Source organism: Ylistrum balloti, unplaced genomic scaffold (assembly GCF_031769215.1).
Source record: "Ylistrum balloti isolate Yb309-2 unplaced genomic scaffold, AGI_CSIRO_Ybal_v1 Utg369764, whole genome shotgun sequence".
Lineage (NCBI taxonomy): Eukaryota > Metazoa > Mollusca > Bivalvia > Pectinida > Pectinidae > Ylistrum > Ylistrum balloti.
The window spans coordinates 1,465,169-1,489,112 of record NW_026781961.1 but is presented as its reverse complement, the minus strand read 5'-3'; the positions used below and the strand labels follow the sequence as shown (position 1 = coordinate 1,489,112).

General features: G+C 35.5%; 1 protein-coding gene across 1 annotated transcript in view; it reads right to left on the bottom strand.

Moving 5' to 3' along the window:
* Positions 1-4,609: 4,609 nt before the first annotated feature.
* The window catches only part of LOC132543755 (uncharacterized), a 28,532-nt gene continuing 9,197 nt past the window's right edge, over positions 4,610-23,944 (bottom strand). Inside the window, exon 2 of the mRNA XM_060207278.1 lies at positions 4,610-5,864. Within this exon, the coding sequence (XP_060063261.1) occupies positions 4,610-5,864 (1,255 nt within the window). The remainder of the gene's footprint in view (positions 5,865-23,944) is intronic.

Below are 23,944 nucleotides of genomic sequence, written 5' to 3'. Positions count from 1 at the left end.
ACACTGTATACATGACGACCCTCCTTGTGTAATACACGTGTGTAGGTTCACTGTATACATGACGACCCTCCATGTGTAATACACGTGTGTAGGTACACTGTATACATGACGACCCTCCTTGTGTAATGCACGTGTGTAGGTACACTGTATGCATGACGACCCTCCTTGTGTAATGCACGTGTGTAGGTTCACTGTACACATGACGACCCTCCTTGTGTAATACATGTGTGTAGTAAACTGTATACATGACGACCCTCCTTGTGTAATACACGTGTGTAGTACACTGTATACATGACGACCCTCCTTGTGTAATACACGTGTGTAGTACACTGTATACATGACGACCCTCCTTGTGTAATACACGTGTGTAGTACACTGTATACATGACGACCCTCCTTGTGTGATACACGTGTGTAGGTTCACTGTATACATGACGACCCTCCTTGGGTAATACACGTGTGTAGGTACACTGTATACATGGCGACCCTCCTTGTGTAATACACGTGTGTAGGTACACTGTATACATGACGACCCTCCTTGTGTAATACACGTGTGTAGTACACTGTATACATGACGACCCTACTTGTGTAATACACGTGTGTAGGTTCACTGTTTACATGACGACCCTCCTTGTGTAATACACGTGTGTAGGTACACTGTATACATGACGACCCTCCTTGTGTAATACACGTGTGTAGGTTCACTGTATACATGACGACCCTCCTTGTGTAATACACGTGTGTAGGTACACTGTATACATGACGACCCTCCTTGTGTAATACACGTGTGTAGGTTCACTGTATACATGACGACCCTCCTTGTGTAATACACGTGTGTAGGTACACTTTTAACATGACGACCCTCCTTGTGTAATACACGTGTGTAGGTTCACTGTATACATGACGACCCTCCTTGTGTAATACACGTTTGCATGTACACTGTATACATGACGATCCTCCTTGTGTAATACAAACGTGTGTAGGTTCACTGTATACATGACGACCCTACTTGTGTAATACACGTGTGTAGGTTCACTGTATACATGACGACCCTCCATGTGTAATACACGTTTGTATGTACACTGTATACATGACGATCCTCCTTGTGTAATACACGTGTGTAGGTACACTGTATACATGACGATCCTCCTTGTGTAATACAAACGTGTTTAGGTTCACTGTATACATGACGACCCTACTTGTGTAATACACGTGTGTAGGTTCACTGTATACATGACGACCCTTCTTGTGTAATACACGTGTGTAGGTACACCGTATACATGACCCTAATTATGTAATACACACGTGTGTAGGTACACTGTTCACATGACGACCCTCCTTGTGTAATACACGTGTGTAGGTACACTGTATACATGACGACCCACCTTGTGTAATGCACGTGTGTAGGTTCATGGTACACATGACGACCCTCCTTGTGTAATACACGTGTGTAGGTACAATGTATACATGACGACCCTCCTTGTGTAATACACGTGTGTAGGTTTACTGTATACATGACGACCCTCCTTGTGTAATACACGTGTGTAGGTTCACTGTATACATGACGACCCTACTTGTGTAATACACGTGTGTAAGTACACTGTATATATGACGACCCTCCTTGTGTAATACACGTGTGTAGTACACTGTATACATGACGACCCTCCTTGTGTAATACACGTGTGTAGTACACTGTATACATGACGGCCCTCCTTGTGTAATACACGTGTGTAGTACACTGTATACATGACGACCCTCCTTGTGTAATACACGTGTGTAGGTTCACTGTATACATGACGACCCTCCTTGTGTAATACACGTGTGTAGTACACTGTATACATGACGACCCTCCTTGTGTAATACACGTGTGTAGGTTCACTGTATACATGACGACCCTCCTTGTGTAATACACGTGTGTAGGTACACTGTATACATGACGACCCTCCTTGTGTAATACACGTGTGTAGGTACACTGTATACATGACGACCCTCCTTGTGTAATACACGTGTGTAGTACACTGTATACATGACGACCCTACTTGTGTAATACACGTGTGTAGGTTCATTGTATACATGACGACCCTCCTTGTGTAATACACGTGTGTAGGTACACTGTATACATGACGACCCTCCTTGTGTAATACACGTGTGTAGGTTCACTGTATACATGACGACCCTCCTTGTGTAATACACGTGTGTAGGTACACTGTATACATGACGACCCTCCTTGTGTAATACACGTGTGTAGGTTCACTGTATACATGACGACCCTCCTTGTGTAATACACGTGTGTAGGTACACTGTATACATGACGACCCTCCTTGTGTAATACACGTGTGTAGGTTCACTGTATACATGACGACCCTACTTGTGTAATACACGTGTGTAGGTACACTGTATACATGACGACCCTCCTTGTGTAATACACGTGTGTAGGTACACTGTACACATGACGACCCTCCTTGTGTAATACACGTGTGTAGTACACTATACATGACGACCCTCCTTGTGTAATACACATGTGTAGGTACAACGTATACATGACGACCCTCCTTGTGTAATACACGTGTGTAGTACACTGTATACATGACGACCCTCCTTGTGTAATACACGTGTGTAGGTACACTGTACACATGACGACCCTCCTTGTGTAATACACGTGTGTAGTACACTGTATACATGACGACCCTCCTTGTGTAATACACGTGTGTAGGTACACCGTATACATGACGACCCTCCTTGTGTAATACACATGTGTGTATATGTGATTATCCTTATGTATCTGTCAGCTCTATTGCTACATATTCGACAAATAAAACATTATTACTATTCAATACGTTGATTATTTATTCATAATTTAACATTTGATATCTATACACAATGAATGAGACGTACTGTTGATCATCGCAAGTTAATTAAACTGATTAAACGTGACTCTAGGGTATATAATCTTTTATATACATGGTATCACTTAGTCTAGATCACATAACCCGACGTTTACAGGTACATGCCATCTTATTGTTGTCCCGCGTGTTCAATTAACATAGGTTGGCAATAGGTATTGGAATCTGGGTGGCGCTTTGAGTCAAGACCGCCCGAAAAACTGTAAATATGATGTTGATTTTCTTTTTTAAACGAACTGATTCTGACAAAATAAATCCTAATTAAAAGAGATTTTTTGTTGTTGTGAATACAATTCTCATTTATTTGTTTTATGTTTTGTTATTTAAATTGATCGAAGTGGAACAGTGATTGTAAGAAGTAGGCATGTCCCATTTAAAAGTAAATGATAAAGGATAGCTTGCTATATATAATCATTCGTTTTCAAAAGATAAACATGATTTTCGCATGCAGAGCTTATTAAGATATATGACGTGTATGTTTTGATTCTGGCTACTTTTGTTGCTGTGGGTGTTATTTCCACGAGTTAACTATTAAAGATCGACTTGGAAATAGGTAGCGTTTTCCGTTCAAATATGATTATAACATTCAGGAAACGACTACTTTCCAGGTCACACAAACTAAATGACGGATTTGTAAAATGTTCTCAGAATTCATCGGGTTTTATCAGATTTGATAAATATTCGACAACAATCTACCTGCCGTAATCTTCTGGACAAAACAAAGTTGAAAACTTTATTGAGAAAATTTAATAAATGATGTGAAATATAACACTTAATACTTCTCGATATTCACCTTAACTACAAAACGTTGAATCTTTCTTATCTGTAAAGTTATGAAATAATATTGTACGTATAATCTAGTAATTTCAGTTGACACAAGAAGCTTGTATGACCAAGTTATCCATAATTATTACGTGGGCTGGTCACTGACAAGTCCAACAAAATATTACGTGGACTGGTCACTGACAAGTCCAACTAATTATTACGTGGACTGGTCACTGACAAGTCCAACTAATTACTACGTGGACTGGTCACTGACAAGTCCAACTAATTACTACGTGGACTGGTCACTGACAAGTCCAACTAATTATTACGTGGGCTGGTCACTGACAAGTCCAACTAATTATTACGTGGACTGGTCACTGACAAGTCCAACTAATTATTACGTGGACTGGTCACTGACAAGTCCAACTAATTATTACGTGGGCTGGTCACTGACAAGTCCAACTAATTATTACGTGGACTGGTCACTGACAAGTCCAACTACTGGTATAACGTGATACACAACGTATATTTTTCTTTTTCTGTGTTTCACTTTTCGTGTTAATATTTCTGACAAAGCCACCAAAGTTTATACAAAATCCCTCGCATCGATTGAGAGTATCTTGGCGGCTTCATAACTATAGGACCTACAACAATTTAGATATATCAATGACATTAATTTTAAACTGACCCCGATAACTTAATTGATTTTGATCTCAAAATAATAATTTATCTACAGTCTTGGGTCTATAGACGCAATGTATACACAAGGGAGATAATCCAATCTGTCTTCAAATTATTCCGTTACCCAGTCTCGCACAAACGATAACAAGCACCAGTTAGCCGAGTATGTCTTTTGAAGAACATGTACCTTAACTTGTAGTCTGAACGAAAACATGTACTTTGCATCATTCTGTTATTCCAAAACTTAAGAGTTACGGTACATTATTCCCGATATTCATCCGGTGCTTTTTTCAAGAACCCTGTTAACGTGTCGTTCCGTAAGTTGAGTTCTTTGACATCCTCAATTAAGTTTTTTAATTCCCTCTGACGAAGTTCATTTTGCTTATAAGTTTTACGCAGGGGCGTTATCTGAGGATCGAAGTCAATCCGTGTCCTTTCCGGGGTTGCCGTGTTAAACACTATCGCTGGCATATCTACAACAATCTGTTTCTTATGTGCAGGAGGTGGCGTACCACCTGAATAATCCGAGTCGTAATCATGACTTTCGGAATAGTTTTTTCGGTCACGTCTTGGCGTGCGCCTAGGATTTGTTCTATGTTTCGATTTGTCGAGTCTCTTCATAATTGACCTGCCCTCTACGGCATTAACTCGTTTTCTACTGTCTCTCCCTTCGGATTTCCGACTGCTATGTACGGATTCCCCGTAGAAAGACATGTCGTCTTCGTTCGGAACTACGGGCGTGTTCGTAGGAAGATAATATATACAGTAATAGTCTTTAAGCTGTTCCAGGCTCATCTTATCCTGGTCCATTGTGTCAGAATGTTGAAAACCGGGCGTTGGTAAATCGTCGTAGTCTTTGTCGTCATCCGGCCTGATAAGACCTTTGAGACGGCCCCCTGTCTTCAGTGTACCTTTGTACAATGGACCATGCCGTTCTAATGGATATGGGGATAACTTAGGTGGCGTGGACTTCTTCTGTAACGGGGATGTTTCAAGAACTAATTGTTTGTTAGAGGTTGTTGATTTTCGACCAATGTTTGGAATACTAGAAGTTGGCTGGATCAACCGTTGTAGATTCAGTTTAAAACTTTCATCTGGCGTTCGAACCGGAAGTGACGACGGTGGCAGCAATGGGCTACGAGGAGATTTGAAAACCGCTTGTGGTTCCATAATTTGCTTTCCCTCTAAAGGCATAATCCTTGGAGGACTTCGTCTGGGCCGGGTACGTTTGAACTGTTCAACTGTTGTCATCAGTGCCTTACGGGGTGGAACCTCAAACCCGAATGCATCTGTGTCACGTGGTCGCGTAGTAGTTCTGTTTTCCTTTCCGTTTTGTCTCTGTTTAAGTCGCTCTAAAGCGTTTGACAGGTTCTCATGCTCCTGGTTGATAAGTTCGTCCCTAAGGGTGGACAGGCGTTTGAGATAGTCCGCGTGATGTTGGTATGACGTTCGACTGTCCTCAAACCATGGCAGACTCCTAGCTCGCCGCGGGTCGATACTTGTTCTCTCCATCAACCTGAGGACGACACGAAAGAAAAAATCACACATCATTTAAACAAATACACGTGAACCGTATACACAAGAAACATGTACTATATTCAAAAATAGTTTGTAGGTAGATAGTTTAATCTTACATGAATATATATAGTGGTTGTACAAATACTCACAGATTCCATGTTACTTTCTTACTTTATAATCTAAATCGAAGTTTATCGTCTTAACTACTAGCAATGTACAAAATGTATAAATAATATATACAGGGGATATACGTAGCAATTTTTGGCTCATTTTTTGTGATTTTTTTAAAAGAATTACTTTTAACAATATCAACTTTATTACTATCTTCTTATCAATATTAACTTTTGAATTAATGAAAAACAATTATATGAAACAGTAAGAAACTAAGACAAACAGCATTGAGGCAGCGTGGAATATAATGTAATGAATGGATAAATCACACAAAGAAATCTTTAAAAGTTGTGTTAAAGAAAGCACAGAAAACATTAATATCAGTTTACCAAACAGTGTCGTGAAACGATAGAAAAAGGGAGTACATTGTGAAAAAAGGAAAAGATTGGTTTCGGACCCTTATTGGAAATAAAATACGTAATGCAGGGAAATACTGGAGTATGATAATTTCTCTTATCGTTGGTCTGAAACAGCTAGAGGTATATTATATGTGTCAGATATGACACCTGCCTGTTGTACACTGAAGACAATTAGAACGCTTTTTGTCCCTGATCATTAAGATATTAACAGTAGTAGCACACGACACAAACCGTACACGCATATCTTTATTATTTGCTTCAAACTGGGATCGTTTTGATAAAGAGTAATTTGCGGCCATTTTTATAGTGCATGGTGGGACAGATGACAGGGAAAGGGAGATGCACACCGTGTAAAACATTAATATCAAACCATGCAACATGCAGGCTCTATGTAGAGTATTATTACCTTGATATATTCAGATTAAACGGTGTAATAACACCATTATATACTCAGTCTGTTATACAGTGTAACAACACCATGATATACTCAGTGTGTTATACAGTGTAATAACACCATTATATACTCAGTGTGTTATACAGTGTAATAACACCATTATATACATAGGTTGCTATATAGTGTAATAACACTATTTTTATATTTATACACAGTCTATAATGTAGTATGATACTGTATAACACTCTCACATACACATTCTGATGGTGAGTGTACAATGCGAGTCTCACATACACAGACAGTTGGTGCATTGCACATACATTTCTATAATGTTTACCAGAAATATTCAACACCCAACTTGTTATACAAAATTGTCAAGTTATTAATATCGTCATCAACATATATTTTCACTGTGTCAGAGTTGTTGTAAATACACGTAACTCCATTTCAGATGATTATGAAAGAAAGTAATCTGAAATGAACGGACAAGAGTTCAAAACTTCACTAAAATCATACAAGCATCGGGACATACAATGATCCACTATCGTTCGAGCACTGTATATACATTCAAAGGGCTATATCATGCACATTAAAATATTAAGTTGAAAGTGATATATAGATTTTATTTCAGTTTTTTTTTAATAAATCAAAGATTACAATGTAGTTATCGCAAAACTGCAAACGGATTAACTTCAGTACGCATGCGCATCTCTCGAATCACTTCCTGTTTTTGCATGCTGTACAGGAGATTACCTCGGCGGAGGAATTTCCATTGTGTTGGACAATTCATTGTCTACGGTAGTGTTTCCAGTTGTCCGAAAATCCTTAAGACGTTGGATGACCTCTAATAAGGTCAAACATTGACCTTGTGTTGGAAGTAACCTGTCCCGGTCAGTAATTTTAGATTTTTTTGAAAACCAAATAGGAAAAGCACGTGCAGAAATGTATTGTTTATCACCAGTCTTGCTATCGAATGATAAAATATCTAAGGTTATAAAGAAAGAGTTTTGAGTTTCGAACTTTCTGAAAAGTAATGTTTATTGGGCAACACTAGTAGTGGTTTAACATGGTTGTTTTATATCTTCACCTCTCACTCATTAATTATCGTAATGCATTTTGTTCTTCTTAAAGATCAATCAAAAATTGGTTATAAGCTAACAAGGAAAAAAATCACGATAAACGATACAATACAAACATTTGTACAGTTTATGAGAGTTATCGCCCTTAGATGATAACAATGAAAATCGTAAATCAATACTACTGTGTTTTGCACATAACAGGTATATGCTATTTTTCTATTTGATAATGGATCTTAAAAAGTGATAACAGATATATGGCGGCTTTGAATTATACATAACGTCGGTTTCTAGAATTGTAGCGGCAACAGTACGATACAATCTTCGTTATTAAATCACAAATGACACAGATTGATCACCCCCTTTCCCAACCCACGTCTTTACTATACCAGCTAATGACACAAAGAATGCCACACACGACTATCAACATATAAAATTAGACCATATTTCAGATAAACCATTCCCCCGATTCATTTCAGTAATTGCAGTAATTGAATCATCAAAGAGTGTAGAGTAGAAGCTTCAGCTTAAAAAAAAAGAAAGAGAGTGAAGTTCTCAACAGTAAAAATACGATAAAAAGTCTACGTTATGGATATAGAATAGTTATTACCACAGGTGTTAAGTAGTTCGTATTGTGTTCTTACCTGTCTGTATCTACGTCATCAGTTTGTGATTTCCCGCCCTCATGAGCGGTAACATTGTCTTTCAATTTTGTCTCAGTGATCTCGCCTTCACTAGTGTTAAAGTCACTCCTTAATATTCTTTCTGATTTCATACGCCTAACGACGTCTTGAAAAGATATGCATTGTTCCTCATTGGGAAGATTTCTTCTGATGGGTTTCTCTGATGAAATTCTTCGAACGTCAAAAAGAGAAATATCACTGATTGATCTAAAAACACTTTAACAACAAGACTTTTTACGAAAAACCCTGCAAATTTAGTGACCGAGACTGATTGACACGTGACTGAATGCACGCCACCTGTCGACAGCTGAAGAATGTGAACAACACTCCAGTCAAAGAATCAGATTGTGTACTGTCTATATAAACATCAATACATCTGCACCTTGTATAGCGGTGGTATTCAAACCACACTGAGCATGTACTTTAAACACTCATCCAACTGGAAATAACATATCGACACGAGTATTCATTTCTTCTTTTCACCAATCATTCCAGGGAAATGGAGAAACCATAGACACATTTATTTGAACTGGAATAAAACCTTTCAAATGAAAAAAACCAATATCGATTCCAGAACACTGACCTACCAGAAGAGTTTTATATGCACTGATGTTTCTGAACTACAAGAGTGTGCATTACTAGAGAAACACAGTGGGCGTGCCTCAAACTTCACAAATCAAGCAAGTGTAATGCGTGGTCCAAACGGAGAATATGTGAACTTGCCATAGTGATCAATTCAAAGTCGTGTCCGACAAAAGGAAAATCAAGGACGGACAGACACCCGTGAAAACGGGCGTCCAACAACACATTACAGAAAACGGGATAAAACTCACCGAATGTGGAAATCGTTGCTTCTAAAGTTGAATGATATTGGGGATGTTGAGTTTAACGATAGCTTTATCAGACAAGGACATACTTAAATCTCAAAATCGCACAGGATAGACAGACTAAACTCAAATGTCTATATGGTAATACATCGATGATACGTTGAGGAACAAAGACTTACTCTCAACCTAAAGGCTTAAGACACCAAAACAAGAACAGATGTAGCGCACGAAACAGCACATAGCAATGATTAACAAGGTCACGCCCTCAACTCAGAGCTAATATGGCATTGACACAAAATCTTTATCTATATCGTATTAATTAAAGACAAATTTTGGCATATGAAAGAGGACCTTAACATGTATGTTAATACCCATAACCCTGCCAATGTACGTCGCGATAATTTAAAAACAATATGGTATATCACATCATATAAGACACTGAAAATGTACGCATTATCTTTTAAGCATTGAATCTGATTCTTTACCATTAGTCTTCGAAAACATCTGGGGATCTAATGTTGTCAAAAGTTGACAGTTTGACAACAATATCTATATTGACATTTACAATGCTATTTCAATGTCGCCTTCTTCTTGTTCTTTTGTTTGAACATTCCAAATGACATCTAAGGGAATTCCATCCATACAATCTATATTCAAAATTAGCACATATACCGCTTTTTAAATTAATTGCCTTCTAAGTTAAAGAGACAGACTCGGTGAATCCTTACCTCGGGAGATTAAGACGTTTGTCTTTCTCTATCATCTCGCTTTGGCACATTCGTTCTCTCTTCATGCGCTGAATTGCCTGACGAAATGACAAGCCCTCCTCTCGTACAGGCTGATTCATTCTTTTATGTTTAGCAACAGAAGCTGACATTGTGACCGTTGTCTACTGGCTGAAATTCATTGTCCAGTAATTAAGAAACAGAACAATGGAGAGATCTATTCATAATGATTATGATCGGCAGGTCAGGGAACACAATTACTTCAGTTTTAAGTCCTTTATAATCATTATGATATTTACCTAACTTAAAAACAACTATTATTTCTATTCTTTATTCATAATTTCAAAAGATGCAACTTCTGTCAATTTTTAGTTTGATATCCTAATGAAAGCTGCTATATTTGTTTATTATGTTTTCTTTAATCAGGACAATTTAACTTTAAACCTTTAACATAAGTATTATAAATAACATTAATATAATTATTAACAAGTTTTAATTCACTAGAATTATGTACATATTTTCATCTTTATAATTCTTAATTTATATAATAAATTATAATATTTAATCAGTATAATATTAAAATGTATGATTATTCAAACTCGATGTGACAAATGCAGATTTTAGTTCACAAAAAATGAAATACATCCGCGATCTATCTATAATTAGAACTGAATTTGCATGCAAACACACACTACAATCTATTTCTCACTTTTCATGCAGCGCCAAATGTTTCTATTTATAACAAGGAGTTATAAACTTATTGGTATCATGCTAGGTCTGATATGGAGAGTTACGGGTAGACATGTCGGTGATTGAAACTAGATCGAGATTTCCGTTTGGGAAGGAACCTAGTAAACTCGACATTCTAATGCTATTTTTCAATGTTTGTATATAAGAATTCGTTTTTTTTCTCTTTATTGGCGTAACATTTAGAAATCAGCCAGGTTTATGACTAGAGCGCTAACTCTAGACGTAAAGACCATATTCCTTATGGTAAAACGGGTTTCGTTTGATATCGAATATTTTCAGAAAGATAGAAATTAGGGAAGCATTCAAGTGTCCGCTCTTTTCTTGACATGATACCTTATAGTTAAAGTTATAATATTTAGGTCAAACTTTTGACATGCATACATGTTTCGCTCAAGACGTTGTAAAGCTGCACTGACCTTAAATGGTCTATGTTGACTTTTGACCTGATTACATTACAAGGTAAATGTACCTAATATATTGAGATGTGACGTCAAATGAAAATTAATCATTTTCTTTTCAGATATCAGTAAATTTATATAAAATTGCATTTATTTACTGTGACATTTCTTGTTTATTAATTTTCTAAAGTAAGTTTACAATTAAATTTATAATTACCATCTAGGTACAATTGTTGTTTATCACATGTCAGGCAATTTACTTCAATCGAAATGTATCACATATAGATAAAGATTATACAATTGTGTTACTATTTTAAGATATTGTCAATAACATTATTTTGATAATGCGAAGCGTATGAATATATTTACATTGTGTATTATTCCTAAGGGGTTCCATATAACCTTAATTAGGTATGCACATTTTTCAAATCCCAACTCCTGCCAGTACTTGAATGGATAAGCACACTCTTCCAAATATCAGACTATCACTTTTGAAACAGCCTGGGAAAATGAGTAGTTTAACATCAACAATCAGCTCTTTGTTCCATTATAACAACAAGGAAGTACAGCCATCCCGAACAACTGATCGTTTATGAATTTGAACCTCAAAATCGAATTTCACAAAAAGTAGAAATTTTGATACCTCTCCACATCACATAATCCGAGTAATTTACTATAAATGCTGAATATAAACACCCAAGTAAGACTGCTAATAACACAATAATTACTTTCTGAAATTACTGTTCCATGTCACCTGGTAAAACACATATAGAACAGACATTTAACTAAACAGAGCGTCGACTTGTGTTTATCTCAATTTCTATACAGTTCCACATGACAAGACCAATTTTTCCATTCCATATTCCATTATGCTTTCACACAGCGTTAAAAATTGTCACAAATACAAGCTTTAGGTATAGTAAGCTTGTTCCTATAGATTGTGTATCACATTTGTCTATCAATCGCCACGCTATTCAAAACAGATTGGCCGTTCGTTAAGTAATTTTCTATGTTATTACGGTTGAAATGAATTCCCGTGTGATATTTTTTCGACCAAGTCACTTCGACCACGATCAGACAGTGAGACCTTTAAGGAATCCGTGTGTTTTTTTTATTTAGTTGAATTCAAAAGGATATGGTTTCTCATTGGACGAGTTCGGTTATTTACGTTATTTACAGATCGTCGTTAATAATACGTACATTGAGCATTGATCGTATGAAGACTAAATATCCTATTTCTCATGGGGACATTTCATCACTTGTCATACACAATACGTCTTTAAGCACAGCTATCAAACTCGCCTTTGTGCTCTCTTCAGCATGTAAGGCACAAGTATTGTCCATTCATCGGCCAATTCAAATCCACCTGTCTACTTGTGTTGGTTTTTATTGAAATGCTGTGCAATATTTCTAAATGTTAAATGAAAGCTAAAAATACTGTCCTTTTCTATAAATCGCGTGTCACACGCTATGTAGATCGAAGGGTTCAACGACAAAACATCACTTCACTTTATATACGTGACAAATCGGCGTGATATTTATCTAACTGCTGTGTCAGGAGGCGTACACTTAATTAATTAAGTGACTTCATACAAATATTACTTAAAAACAACGCCAATCAACACAGTGAGAAATGGTTTGTAACCCTCATATCTACGTCACGTGATCTTAACAACGTCACGCGATCCAGTATCCTCTAACCACCGTAACAGGATCACTGAACGGCGTCACGTGATCATGAAAACGACGTCACATGGTCCTCAAAACAATGCCAAATGATCTTCAAAACAACCGGAAGTGATCCGGTATAGAACATCCCGTGATCCTCTTAACGATGTGAATTAAAATTGAATTGTCACTTTTCATTACTGGTTGAGAATATTATATGAAAGTTCATAAGCATTTGTCCGTAAAAAAAATCTGATTTCCACTTCACTAACCTAGGTCGGTAGATTTTTATCACACATCTGGATGTAATGAAGCGTTCATATGAAATCAATAGGAAACCTAGTGAAATATCAATCGATCAGACGATATGTGTTTAAACCATAATCTCCAACTGTCCTGAAATTGTCAGTATCGGAGCACTGATGCATACCATTGGTGGTGGACGTGTTAAAAATTAAGCTGGTATATTCATAATACGTACATGTACTTTACCGTCTGTTAATCAGCAGAAATCGATAAACGATATTTGATACAGGAACATAAGATCCATATCTGAAAGTTGATTCCGTCGATTATCCCACTGGCTTAGTATTGAACACATTAGACGCAGTTCACATCAAAATTCCAGCATAAACCATGATCTATTGGATCAAAATATCATAAACATAATCTGAATATCGACAATCGAAATATTTCCGACTAAGATCAAAAATACACAGATATTATGATATGGAAACAATATTCCGGAATTGCCTGTCCGGGCACCTGCGTGAGATTATATATCACTTCGTCCACATAATCAGCCGTGAATCTGACCTGTAGAAAAAGTCGAATCACAAATCCTTAGAGATCAGAATCAACCCTAAAGATTTCCCGACGATTTAAAATATCCTTGATGTTTATCTCGAGAGCTTTGTTTGTATGTATAGGGTTTTAACTCGTTCCCCTTAAGACCTGCGTATAGCGTACAAGAATTAGAAATCATTAAGCGTATACATAAATATTGTGATGTGTTCGGATTTTGTGACGCGAGAAATTTATGATAATGATAAAGGAAATCAATATTTAACACAAATGTAAAACATTCTGGGACTGTTTGTGATAATACAAAGAATGTTTTTGTATGTAGATATGGGGGAGAAAAGAAATCTCGTAAAAGCGAAATTTAATCTGTACAACACTTGGTGTATACACATAGCTACTTGTACGTCCTTTGTTAGCTTTCCATTTCAAAATAGAAAAATGGAGAGACAAACTTCCAGAACATTTCAATCACAGATAGAGGTAGCATATTAACAATGCGATTGTTATATGCGAAACATGTTTACTTTAACAAGTCATTTATATCAAATATTGCGTTTACAGTTTCATAAAAACTTGATCAAGAGTTATGCATGATTGATATGAGTTTATATCTAATATCAATTTATTTAATTCTTTAATATGTTTGCTAATCTGTGTTAAGTGTGTCTTCGGGCTACCCAGTCAATTTTGAAATAAACGATTATATAAACAACAAATCACGCAAGTGGTTGAAAGTTTAAAATCCTCAACAGAACATGTCTCCCCGAATATCTTCCATTGTCTTTATATCGACCATAGCATTCTATACGTGTTTATTTTGTAAACGAAAATCGACTACAGGTAAATTGGGCCAAATGTATATAACGACAACATGTCGATTTGATAGGATTTTTTAAATATATATATATTACATTATTTTAATATATATATATTACATTAAGTTTATGAATAATGTAACAATTATCTTCAGTATATTGAAATTTTTCCTACTTCAGTCCAATAATGGTTACCTTTAAAAGCTCCAAGGAAAGAACAGACCAACACAAAATAATCTCGAAATTGCTGGTATCTAGACAAGACATTAAAATAATGATAGCGTCTATATAGGAGGACGGGCCCTTTAACATGTCTGGCAATTGTTTGACGATAATCCAATATTACATCGCCATACGCTTTCGATATAGATATGTCGTCATGTTACAACGGCATGGCATAGATATGTCGTTATGTTACAACAACATGATATAGATATGTCGTTATGTTACGACGGTATGGTATAGATATGTCGTTATGTTACAAAGACATGATATAGATATGTCGTTATGTTACAACGGAATGATATAGATATGTCGTTATGTTACAATATAATGATATATTTTGATATCATTAATGGCAAAACATGATAAAAGGCAGAAATACATAGGATATATTCCTCTACGCGAGCGACAAATTTCTATTCCAATAGATTAAATATAATTGCTATTCATCAGAAATATTCTATTTTTTACTTTGTTTTATTCTTTCATAGATGCTTGTTTGAATTGACATGCTCTTTTATCATTAATTCGCCGAATAATATACAGTAGTTTCTAATTTAAGGCGCAACACTTCAAAGCACGAGAAGGTCAATATAACACGTGCAATTCTCGTACAGTCAAATTCAGATGGGTCAGGATGAATGCATTGCAGTGAAAATGTCCTCTCATTTTATTGATCTGTATTCCTTTACAGGTAATGGTCTTTTGAAGAAGTTGATGATTTCACTGCTAATACAGTGAGCTCATTGGCCAAAAATAAGTGAAAATATTTCAAACTTGTTTTTGCACTATCACTAGAATTTTCGCTGTAAAACTCACATTTCACTGCAATCAAATGTAGTAATATCCGTGACAAGATAATTTAATCTGTTACCAGGTGGCAGTATACAGTCAATATGAATGCAATTATGGTAACAGATAATGTTGCCTGTTAGGTCCATGCACTGAGGACTCCAAAGTTCAACATTTAACAGATGACATTGACACACCTTGTAATCTCGCATGTTATGGTGATAATATGGATTTTGCGGCAAATTACGTGTTTGACAACAACTTCTTCCTGATTTGGTTTTATGGCTTTACATAAAATGTTATCAACGCCTCTTCCTAAAGATATGTCAGTGTACTGATACCAAAAGTGGCACGCAGCGACTCTTAATTCGACGTGTAGATTAGTCACATATACTGCAATTTGTTAAATTAAGGAATGCAATACACTAACTTACGAGAAAGTTAATGAATATATGAAAATGGAAATAGGTAATTTCTAAAAATAAACGTATTCCATAAAACATAACTAAATAATGATATTGTTGTCTATTAGAACAGATTTGTGGAAATAAAAGACAGAAAAAAATGTACATTTATACTCAAGGCTTTTAGATATCCCAAGATGTACAGAGATACATTTCATCCATCTCAACTAAATTCATTCCACAGATGATGGAATCACCAAAGCGGGGAACACCGGGAAACAGAACTTGTACACGTGTTTTCCGAGATATATCTTCATAACTTTGTGTTTTTTCGAGGTTTGACGTTACCTGCATTCCACGTTTAAATTCATTTGAATAGTAGCATGGTTCAGAATGAACACATGTACTTGGCATTGTTCTAAATCTAACTGATGTATGAACATTACAAAATCTATTGAATTGTGGGGTTAGTGTACGTCCCCATTAAGCTTTGACTTTTCTTTGGATGACTTTGGATTTTCCTGAGTCGCCTCAAAGGCTTCAAAAATTAGCATCACTGACGGGTCCTCGAAGGACGAAACAGTTGTATGATGTAGTATCACTGACGAGTTCTAGAAGGACGAAATAGCAGAATATGCAGTTTAATTTATTGCTTGCCATAACTGTATCTATTAAAAGGTGTAATTCACATGTTCTTCTGTTCTCGTGTAAACCTTGTCTCAGGAAGGCTGTTTGGACTTGAGGTCACGAATCACGTGACGTTTTACACAAGTCGATGGATGAAATAGAAATCTAGTCAGATGATAATATCTAGTTCATTCCATTCGTAGTCCTGTCAGATTTAATCAATTACTGGAACTAATGTGAATAATTGATGTTTAATTACAGCGATAATTGTAACTAGGCAGATATCCTAGTAACTATCGCATTTAAACATCAAAACGATTCTAGACCGGAAGTAACCCATCATACCATTTCCGGTTATCGGTTTTTAACAGAGAATCGGGTTGATCACAAATAATATTGATAATGTGTAATAATTCAAACCTTCTATTTGATGCAGGATAACGTATTTTGCAGCATATGCCACGTTCATGTGGTTTTAACTGCATTTATGGTCGTGTCAGTTTAGCAATTAATTCAATTATTTCTAAACGATCCGACTAGTACATAATCTAGAGCCGGAACTCCAACACGGGGTTCGGTTGTAGTGCACCACGTATGATTATTAAATATAATGAAAGATAACAGTAGATATTCCACATAATCGAGACATGAAATTAGGGCAGATGGGGTTTCTTTTATATAACGTTTGTGATCACACCTACCTTCATATCCAAATAAGACGTGCCATTAGTGTTGTTTCGATGACTGAGGCAATGGTTGGTGTATGAGTTAAGTGGCTAAGAAATGCAGGTATATGAATAAAACTCAAGGCGAGCGTTACAGTAATTGAAGCATCAAACAAACTCAAAACATTAATGTGAATCACATTTGCTAGTTTAAACTGCTCAAATCAAAATAGTTACGCAAAGTCTTATTAAGTCGCAAACGTAACACAAACGTTTTGAAGACTGTGGCAATAGATACAAGCGTTTTCTTTGTATTATTTGTTCCGATTACTAAATCTTTCGTAAAACATCCGGTTATTTCTTTTCAAAACCTCTTCATAATTGCTTATGAGTTAGTAACCATTCCCATTCTGTTCGAACATAAAGCAACCCTGTAAGATTTCTTATAAACAAGTACACCGTTATTGTAACAGAACTTTGCAACAACCCTAAATTTACCCTATATCTATCATATAGAACCTTTACTGAAATATGTTCAATGCAACAAACGAAGTTTGTTTCCAATACAGACCATAATCAGAAAAAAATCCATTTGGAGTCCTTCTTTTACCCTTTACCACAATGTTAATGATTGGAGTTAATACACACACCGTAAAAAACCAATACATCAACAAATTATTGTACAAACATTTAAACAAATCTTCAACGTGAGTACAAATCACCATTTATATGGCTATCAAAACGTGTTATCATCAAAAGTACATCATGTATATTGCTTCTAATCAAAATGTTCTGTAGCATGGCGTCGAACAACGCCTTGCGCCGTGTACAGCTTTTTAAATGATGATATTGAGTTAATGTTTAGAACACGAGAGTTCAGAAGCAATATGTTTTTAACAATAATTATTATATCACATCCTTCACCATTCATATCACACGTTCACTGTACCGTAGGAGAGTCTGTTTGTCCTTTGACCCCAGGGACACTGGTAGCCAATTCACCCTTTAAACAAGCAATTTTAATCAGTTCAGAAAAAAGAAAAGTAATATAATAAATTGAGTAAATGACAAAACAAAACGTAAATTGTTCAGACAGATAAGTGTTATTACAATTAACCGTTCTCTGAATAGGCAAGAAATACATCACTAATTTAATCTGAAATGCGGGGGTGAGGGGGTTATTCATGTAGGATACAATCGAGCATCGTTATCTTGAACTCATATAACTCGAAGACCCCGTTTATTCGAAGTATATCATCGATCCCCACAAGATATCAAACACAAAAATGGCTGGTATAAGTTGGACACTTGGATAACTTAAGGTTTACCGTTGGTCCTGTAGACTTCGAGATAATGCGGTTAGATCACTATTGATGAATATGCATATGTAATCAGTAAATGATAAATGATATGATATTCCGAAGAGTGATTAAAATAGATATATCGTTACGAAATCAGACCAGCTACGTACTAAATGATTAAATCGTCAGATTAGGTCATCAGTAAGTATTCAAATCTTTAAAGAAAGAGAAAGTAACGTTAAGACTTTCAATGATCACAAACTAGAACTGGGCTTATCAGGAACCACAATTACATCCTGAACACTATTGAGAAATGCATTTCCATCGCTACTGGAATTAATCTTAAAAAGACTGTTTGTAATTGTCCACAAGAATAAAGTTAGAAGTATTGCAATGAGCACAATGATAATTTAAAATGTGACTATTCATTCTAAATCCGTTAAGTCCGAGTACACACTACATGTATGTTGATGCTCGAACCTGCAAAATCATGTGCTTTTGAAAAAAATGATCAGTTATAATTGGTAACTGCATGGTTACGTTACAAAAATAGTCAGACATGTTCATTGAAGGACTCAGATCACCACATTATTTGCTTCTATGTCTGTCCAATCATTTCCACAACTGGTACAGGATTATGACCATCATGTTCGGAAGAACAACATATTATAGTTGATTTTCGGTATCCCAATAAATTCAACAGACTACAGATAGTAAATCACTAACAATGGCTATACAGTATTTCAAATCTGTGAACTTTTCTGTGAGAGTAATAGTATTATAGACCAGGTTTTGTAAACTTAGAATTATATATCATCATATCCATTAAATATAGTGAGACTCGCACCTTATCTTATTCAAAATAAGTAAATGATTTAATAGAAATAAGCTGGAGAGAATACACATGTTCCTGATGTTTTATAGATAAACTCCCAATATGTTCATATATTATTTACTAAATGTATTTGGTACGATCCAGCATATAAATTGACAACTGTTTATGTGTCAGATAAGAACGATACAATGACACTATCAATGGCAGTTATTACAGAAACCAATCATCAGATTGCTACATTAGTCTTTTTATTAGAAAATAAAGACCTATTTATCGGAGAAGTTTCAATAACGAAGATCAACACGTGATCAATTTTCGCTCTATTTCGAATTCAGATCATTATACTGGTGTTTATATAGTTTACATGATTAATTTATCTTTTAAATGACATTGACTTCAGATGTCGTAAACAAGGTAGGCCAAAGAACAAGTTGTACGCCTTCTTTCCTCTATGAAAGGTCATATTCTTTAATATTAGCAGATCTAATGCGAGATACTGTATAACACCTATATTTCGTGAAGGGCTTATTTTCGCGTTAATACGCGAGAGAGTCAAATATGAATTCAAATCCCTCTCTATTATTTGTACTTAGATATCTCTAGATCGCATCTATGTTGATTTGGTAACCGCTATCGGAGTCTTGAAGAGTCCATGTCTTTAATAACTAATTAGAAATACTACAAATGAAATAGTATACAATATGCATCAAGACATCATTAACCCGGTGCATGTTTGACATACCACACTACACAAGCATGTATGACTCAATCGTTTACAGATTTGTTTATATGACACGAAAAAATTATTAGTTTTAAATGAAGAATTTAATAAAAGCTGGATTTCACCTTTCCTGTCAATATACAGTATAATGGGAAACATATCGCTCAGACACATTTTCTCCCTCTCATCAAAATACCCTTTTCTTCAAGTGCTGAATTCGCTCTAGATGCATAAAAACGTATATTTAAGCTTGAACTTCAAACTTTTGTCACCGTTTTATCTCGCCTACTTGAAAGAATAGTAAAGTTTAAAGTGTGGCGAACGATTCATCGTGTGCACAGTAGTTCGATAGCGCTTATCTAAAGAATTATTTTAATCTAATTAGGCACAAATTGATGATGAACAGCACTACCCTTTCGTGTAAAAAGCATACCTGATTTGAATTCGTATTAGATTAATTCTAATCACAATATTTGATCAGGTTCTTTTTTAACACCTTAAGCAAACCATATTTAATTAAGTCTCAAACACAAAATATAGTTATGCAGTATTAAAAAGGTGTAATTGTAAAGTAGATAAATGAAGGGAAAGATCAGGTCTTTATAATTTAAGTGGATACGTCACGGCATGCGCTCTTTCCCTCAAGATCTTTTGAAAAGACAAAAATCAAGTTCTGCATCAGTCCTTCAATAGCAGATTCTTAGAGCATACAAGAGTGCACAGCTAGCCAAATAACCCCTCTCGACCCTTAATGAATATGGGCTCATTTAAACTTTTCAAGGAGGTATGTCTTTTGTAGATTTATTAAAAGAGAAAATTTAGCTGATAACTAGGAAGAACTTGTTGACTTTACATTAGTAAAAGGAAAGTGCCTACTCTTATATATATACACACATATATATACTTTAGTGCAGAGACGGAAAGGAATATTGGAAATTTCATTAAATTAAGTTACCCCACTAACCTTAGAAGCAATTGTTTGTCCCCCTCACCAAGGGACACTGGAAGGAGGTCCAAATCCATATTAAGCCGTCTTTCCATTGACACTATGTTAGTAATGCGTCGTCAATCTCCTTTCATTAACACGTAGTATATATATTTGTCACAGTGTATTGTTTGGTGACCATATAGAATTCGTCCACAACTATTTCTACAGGCGAAGAATATCCATTGACTTTACAACTGCGATCTCAATATCTTATACATTAAAGTAACACACCGTAATGGCAGGATGATTCAATCTGCAATGAAAGAACTGGTACACCGGGAATGATGAGATAATCTATGGGCTACACACAAATGTAGTGCGTACCATGTTCCAATAACAGCTGCATGATGGCTGTACATCAATAATATGAAATCGAAGGTTTCTTCTTTTTTTTTTTTATAAATTTCTAAAAATACTTCTCGAAGTGTTAAATATTATCCAAACGGTGTAAAATTTCTGAATTATTCACTGTCGAAGGGTTACAGGGAAATACCTTTAACACAGCATGTTCCTTTTCACATTTCATCCGTTCATGTGATATATCGTCCGGTATTTGTAACAGATTCTATGACATGATTTAACAGTGATTGACTTCATGTCACCACTACACTCATTTCCATACACTGTGAGTTATAACTTATCGACTGTCTCGTGTTGAAATATATTAAATCCAATCCAGATCTTTTACCAGGCCAATTTACGTCGTAATATTACAAAACGCTTTTTTACACCCTTAAGTATTGTTACATTACAAACACTAATATGATACACAAGTGCTTGCTATCAGAAGTCTGAAGGACGCTTTAATCTCACAAAGGAATCTTTGTTTGATCTACGATTTCACCGTTGAATCGGAAGACTTTTCACTTCGTCGTTCTTTTGCAAGCTGATACAATGATTGACAATTACCTACGCAGCACCACATGTTCAAACACTAGATATGTCATATCTTGGTCTGCAGAGCTACGGACTTAGCTTCCAATTTTTATCCCATGGCACAAAAAGACTCATTGATAAAGTTGCAACATAGTATTTCTCACAGTTTTTCTATCATTGTGGGAAGGAAATTCTATCAGGAATACGCTTTGACATACCAGGTATAAGACATGAATAATAAAGACATTAAAATCATGACCTGATCTTTTCTTTATTGATGAAAAGTGTTATAAGACTCTAAAGAAGGAAAGCTTAATCCTGCCTTAATGTGATACTTACAGTGAATAGTCACAAAACCACATCACAGGCATACTAGGTATATACTAGTATTTACCAAAGACATTGAAGCATGGTTGATTTCCAAACATATCTATATATATATATATATCCTTATTTACCAAAGGCAGAGCATAACACACCAATGACGTGAAAATAGATGTTTATGCTCAGAGATCTTGTAAATTTCATATAAATCTCTTGAAGGCGACCACTTATAAAGCCAAATCAATGAAATATATTCTTCTATTTATATAAAGAACCTATATGGAAAGTCGTCCAGTTAATCGATATGAAGTACTCTGTATATCATTTGGTGGTCGACTATTTCAAATCTTTAATATTTACAAAATGAACATTCGTCCTTGATTTAATATGAGGTATTTTAATACACTGGCTAGGTATAAGCTATCTACTTGGTAAAGCTTTGTTATTGAATGACTGGTTAGCATCATTGTTCAAAATGCGACTTAAAGATTCTTAATATGATTTAGTATTGACTTAATTTGCTTATTGTAGATAGGTGAAAGTACTTTCCTCTCAGCAGATCAGTCATATGTCTATATAATGACACCAACGGACTTTATAGCTGTTTTCTAAACAAACTCCTAAATGACAGCATATTCACATATATGACGAATGTCTCTTCCTGAAATCAAATACACTTAGCTGAATGGAGTTGATGATGCGTGTAAATTTGCAAAGTCAAGGAGCCATTTGATATCACCATAACAGTCTCATTGCTATTAAAATCTATTTAAAGTGTCATTCACTTCGTGTTTTACAGAAGTAAATAGCTCGTGTTCATTCTTATATCACGGTAAAATTAAAACGTATTGCCGACCACGGATTGACAGGAAATTGTCAATAACAGGTAAAACCACCTTTGTATTTAAGTATTTTGTCGGAGTATTGAGATTCGCATTGTGATTTCACTTTTTTCCTTTTATTTGTAGACTCTCATTGAATATGTCATCGTGCCTTCCAAATTTCACTCTTCTTTGTTAGGAAGTTTCTATTCATTGGCACGTTCATGTAGTGTGATTGTTACAATGATACTGCAGTATTAATATGTAACGATGATAAAGATCATGCGTTGGTCATATGCTTTCTCTTACTCATACCAACTAATTGCATATTTCCGTGGTTTTTAAGAATAACTACAAAAGTGACATTTAATCCCAATAATTCTTTTTCCGTCTCTTAACTCTTATTATAAAACCTTACCGTAATTTCGTTATGCTCCGTTATAGAGCGGGGAAGTAGTTTTATTTCTTTTAATCGTAAGCACAAAATAATCGAGAAATCAGATAAATACATTATGCACGAAATAAATAAAAACAAATATTCTGCAAGCACTTAATTGTATAATATCCTGTTTCATAAGGACGACATTATATGATTCAAATCTTGTTATAAATACCCAGACGAAAAACACTTATCCTCTTCCAACCACTTCATAAGATTTACGGCAAAACGCCTTAAATAATTTCTCTATCCTAAGCCAGACATAGAACATTGTTTAAGCAGGATAGACGGATTACGAAGGAGACTAGTAGTTGAAATGATAATAAAAATATTAGTTTGTTCTGTGTACGTGCTGTAGTTTAAGTGTGATTAAGTTTTATAGTACAAAGTATT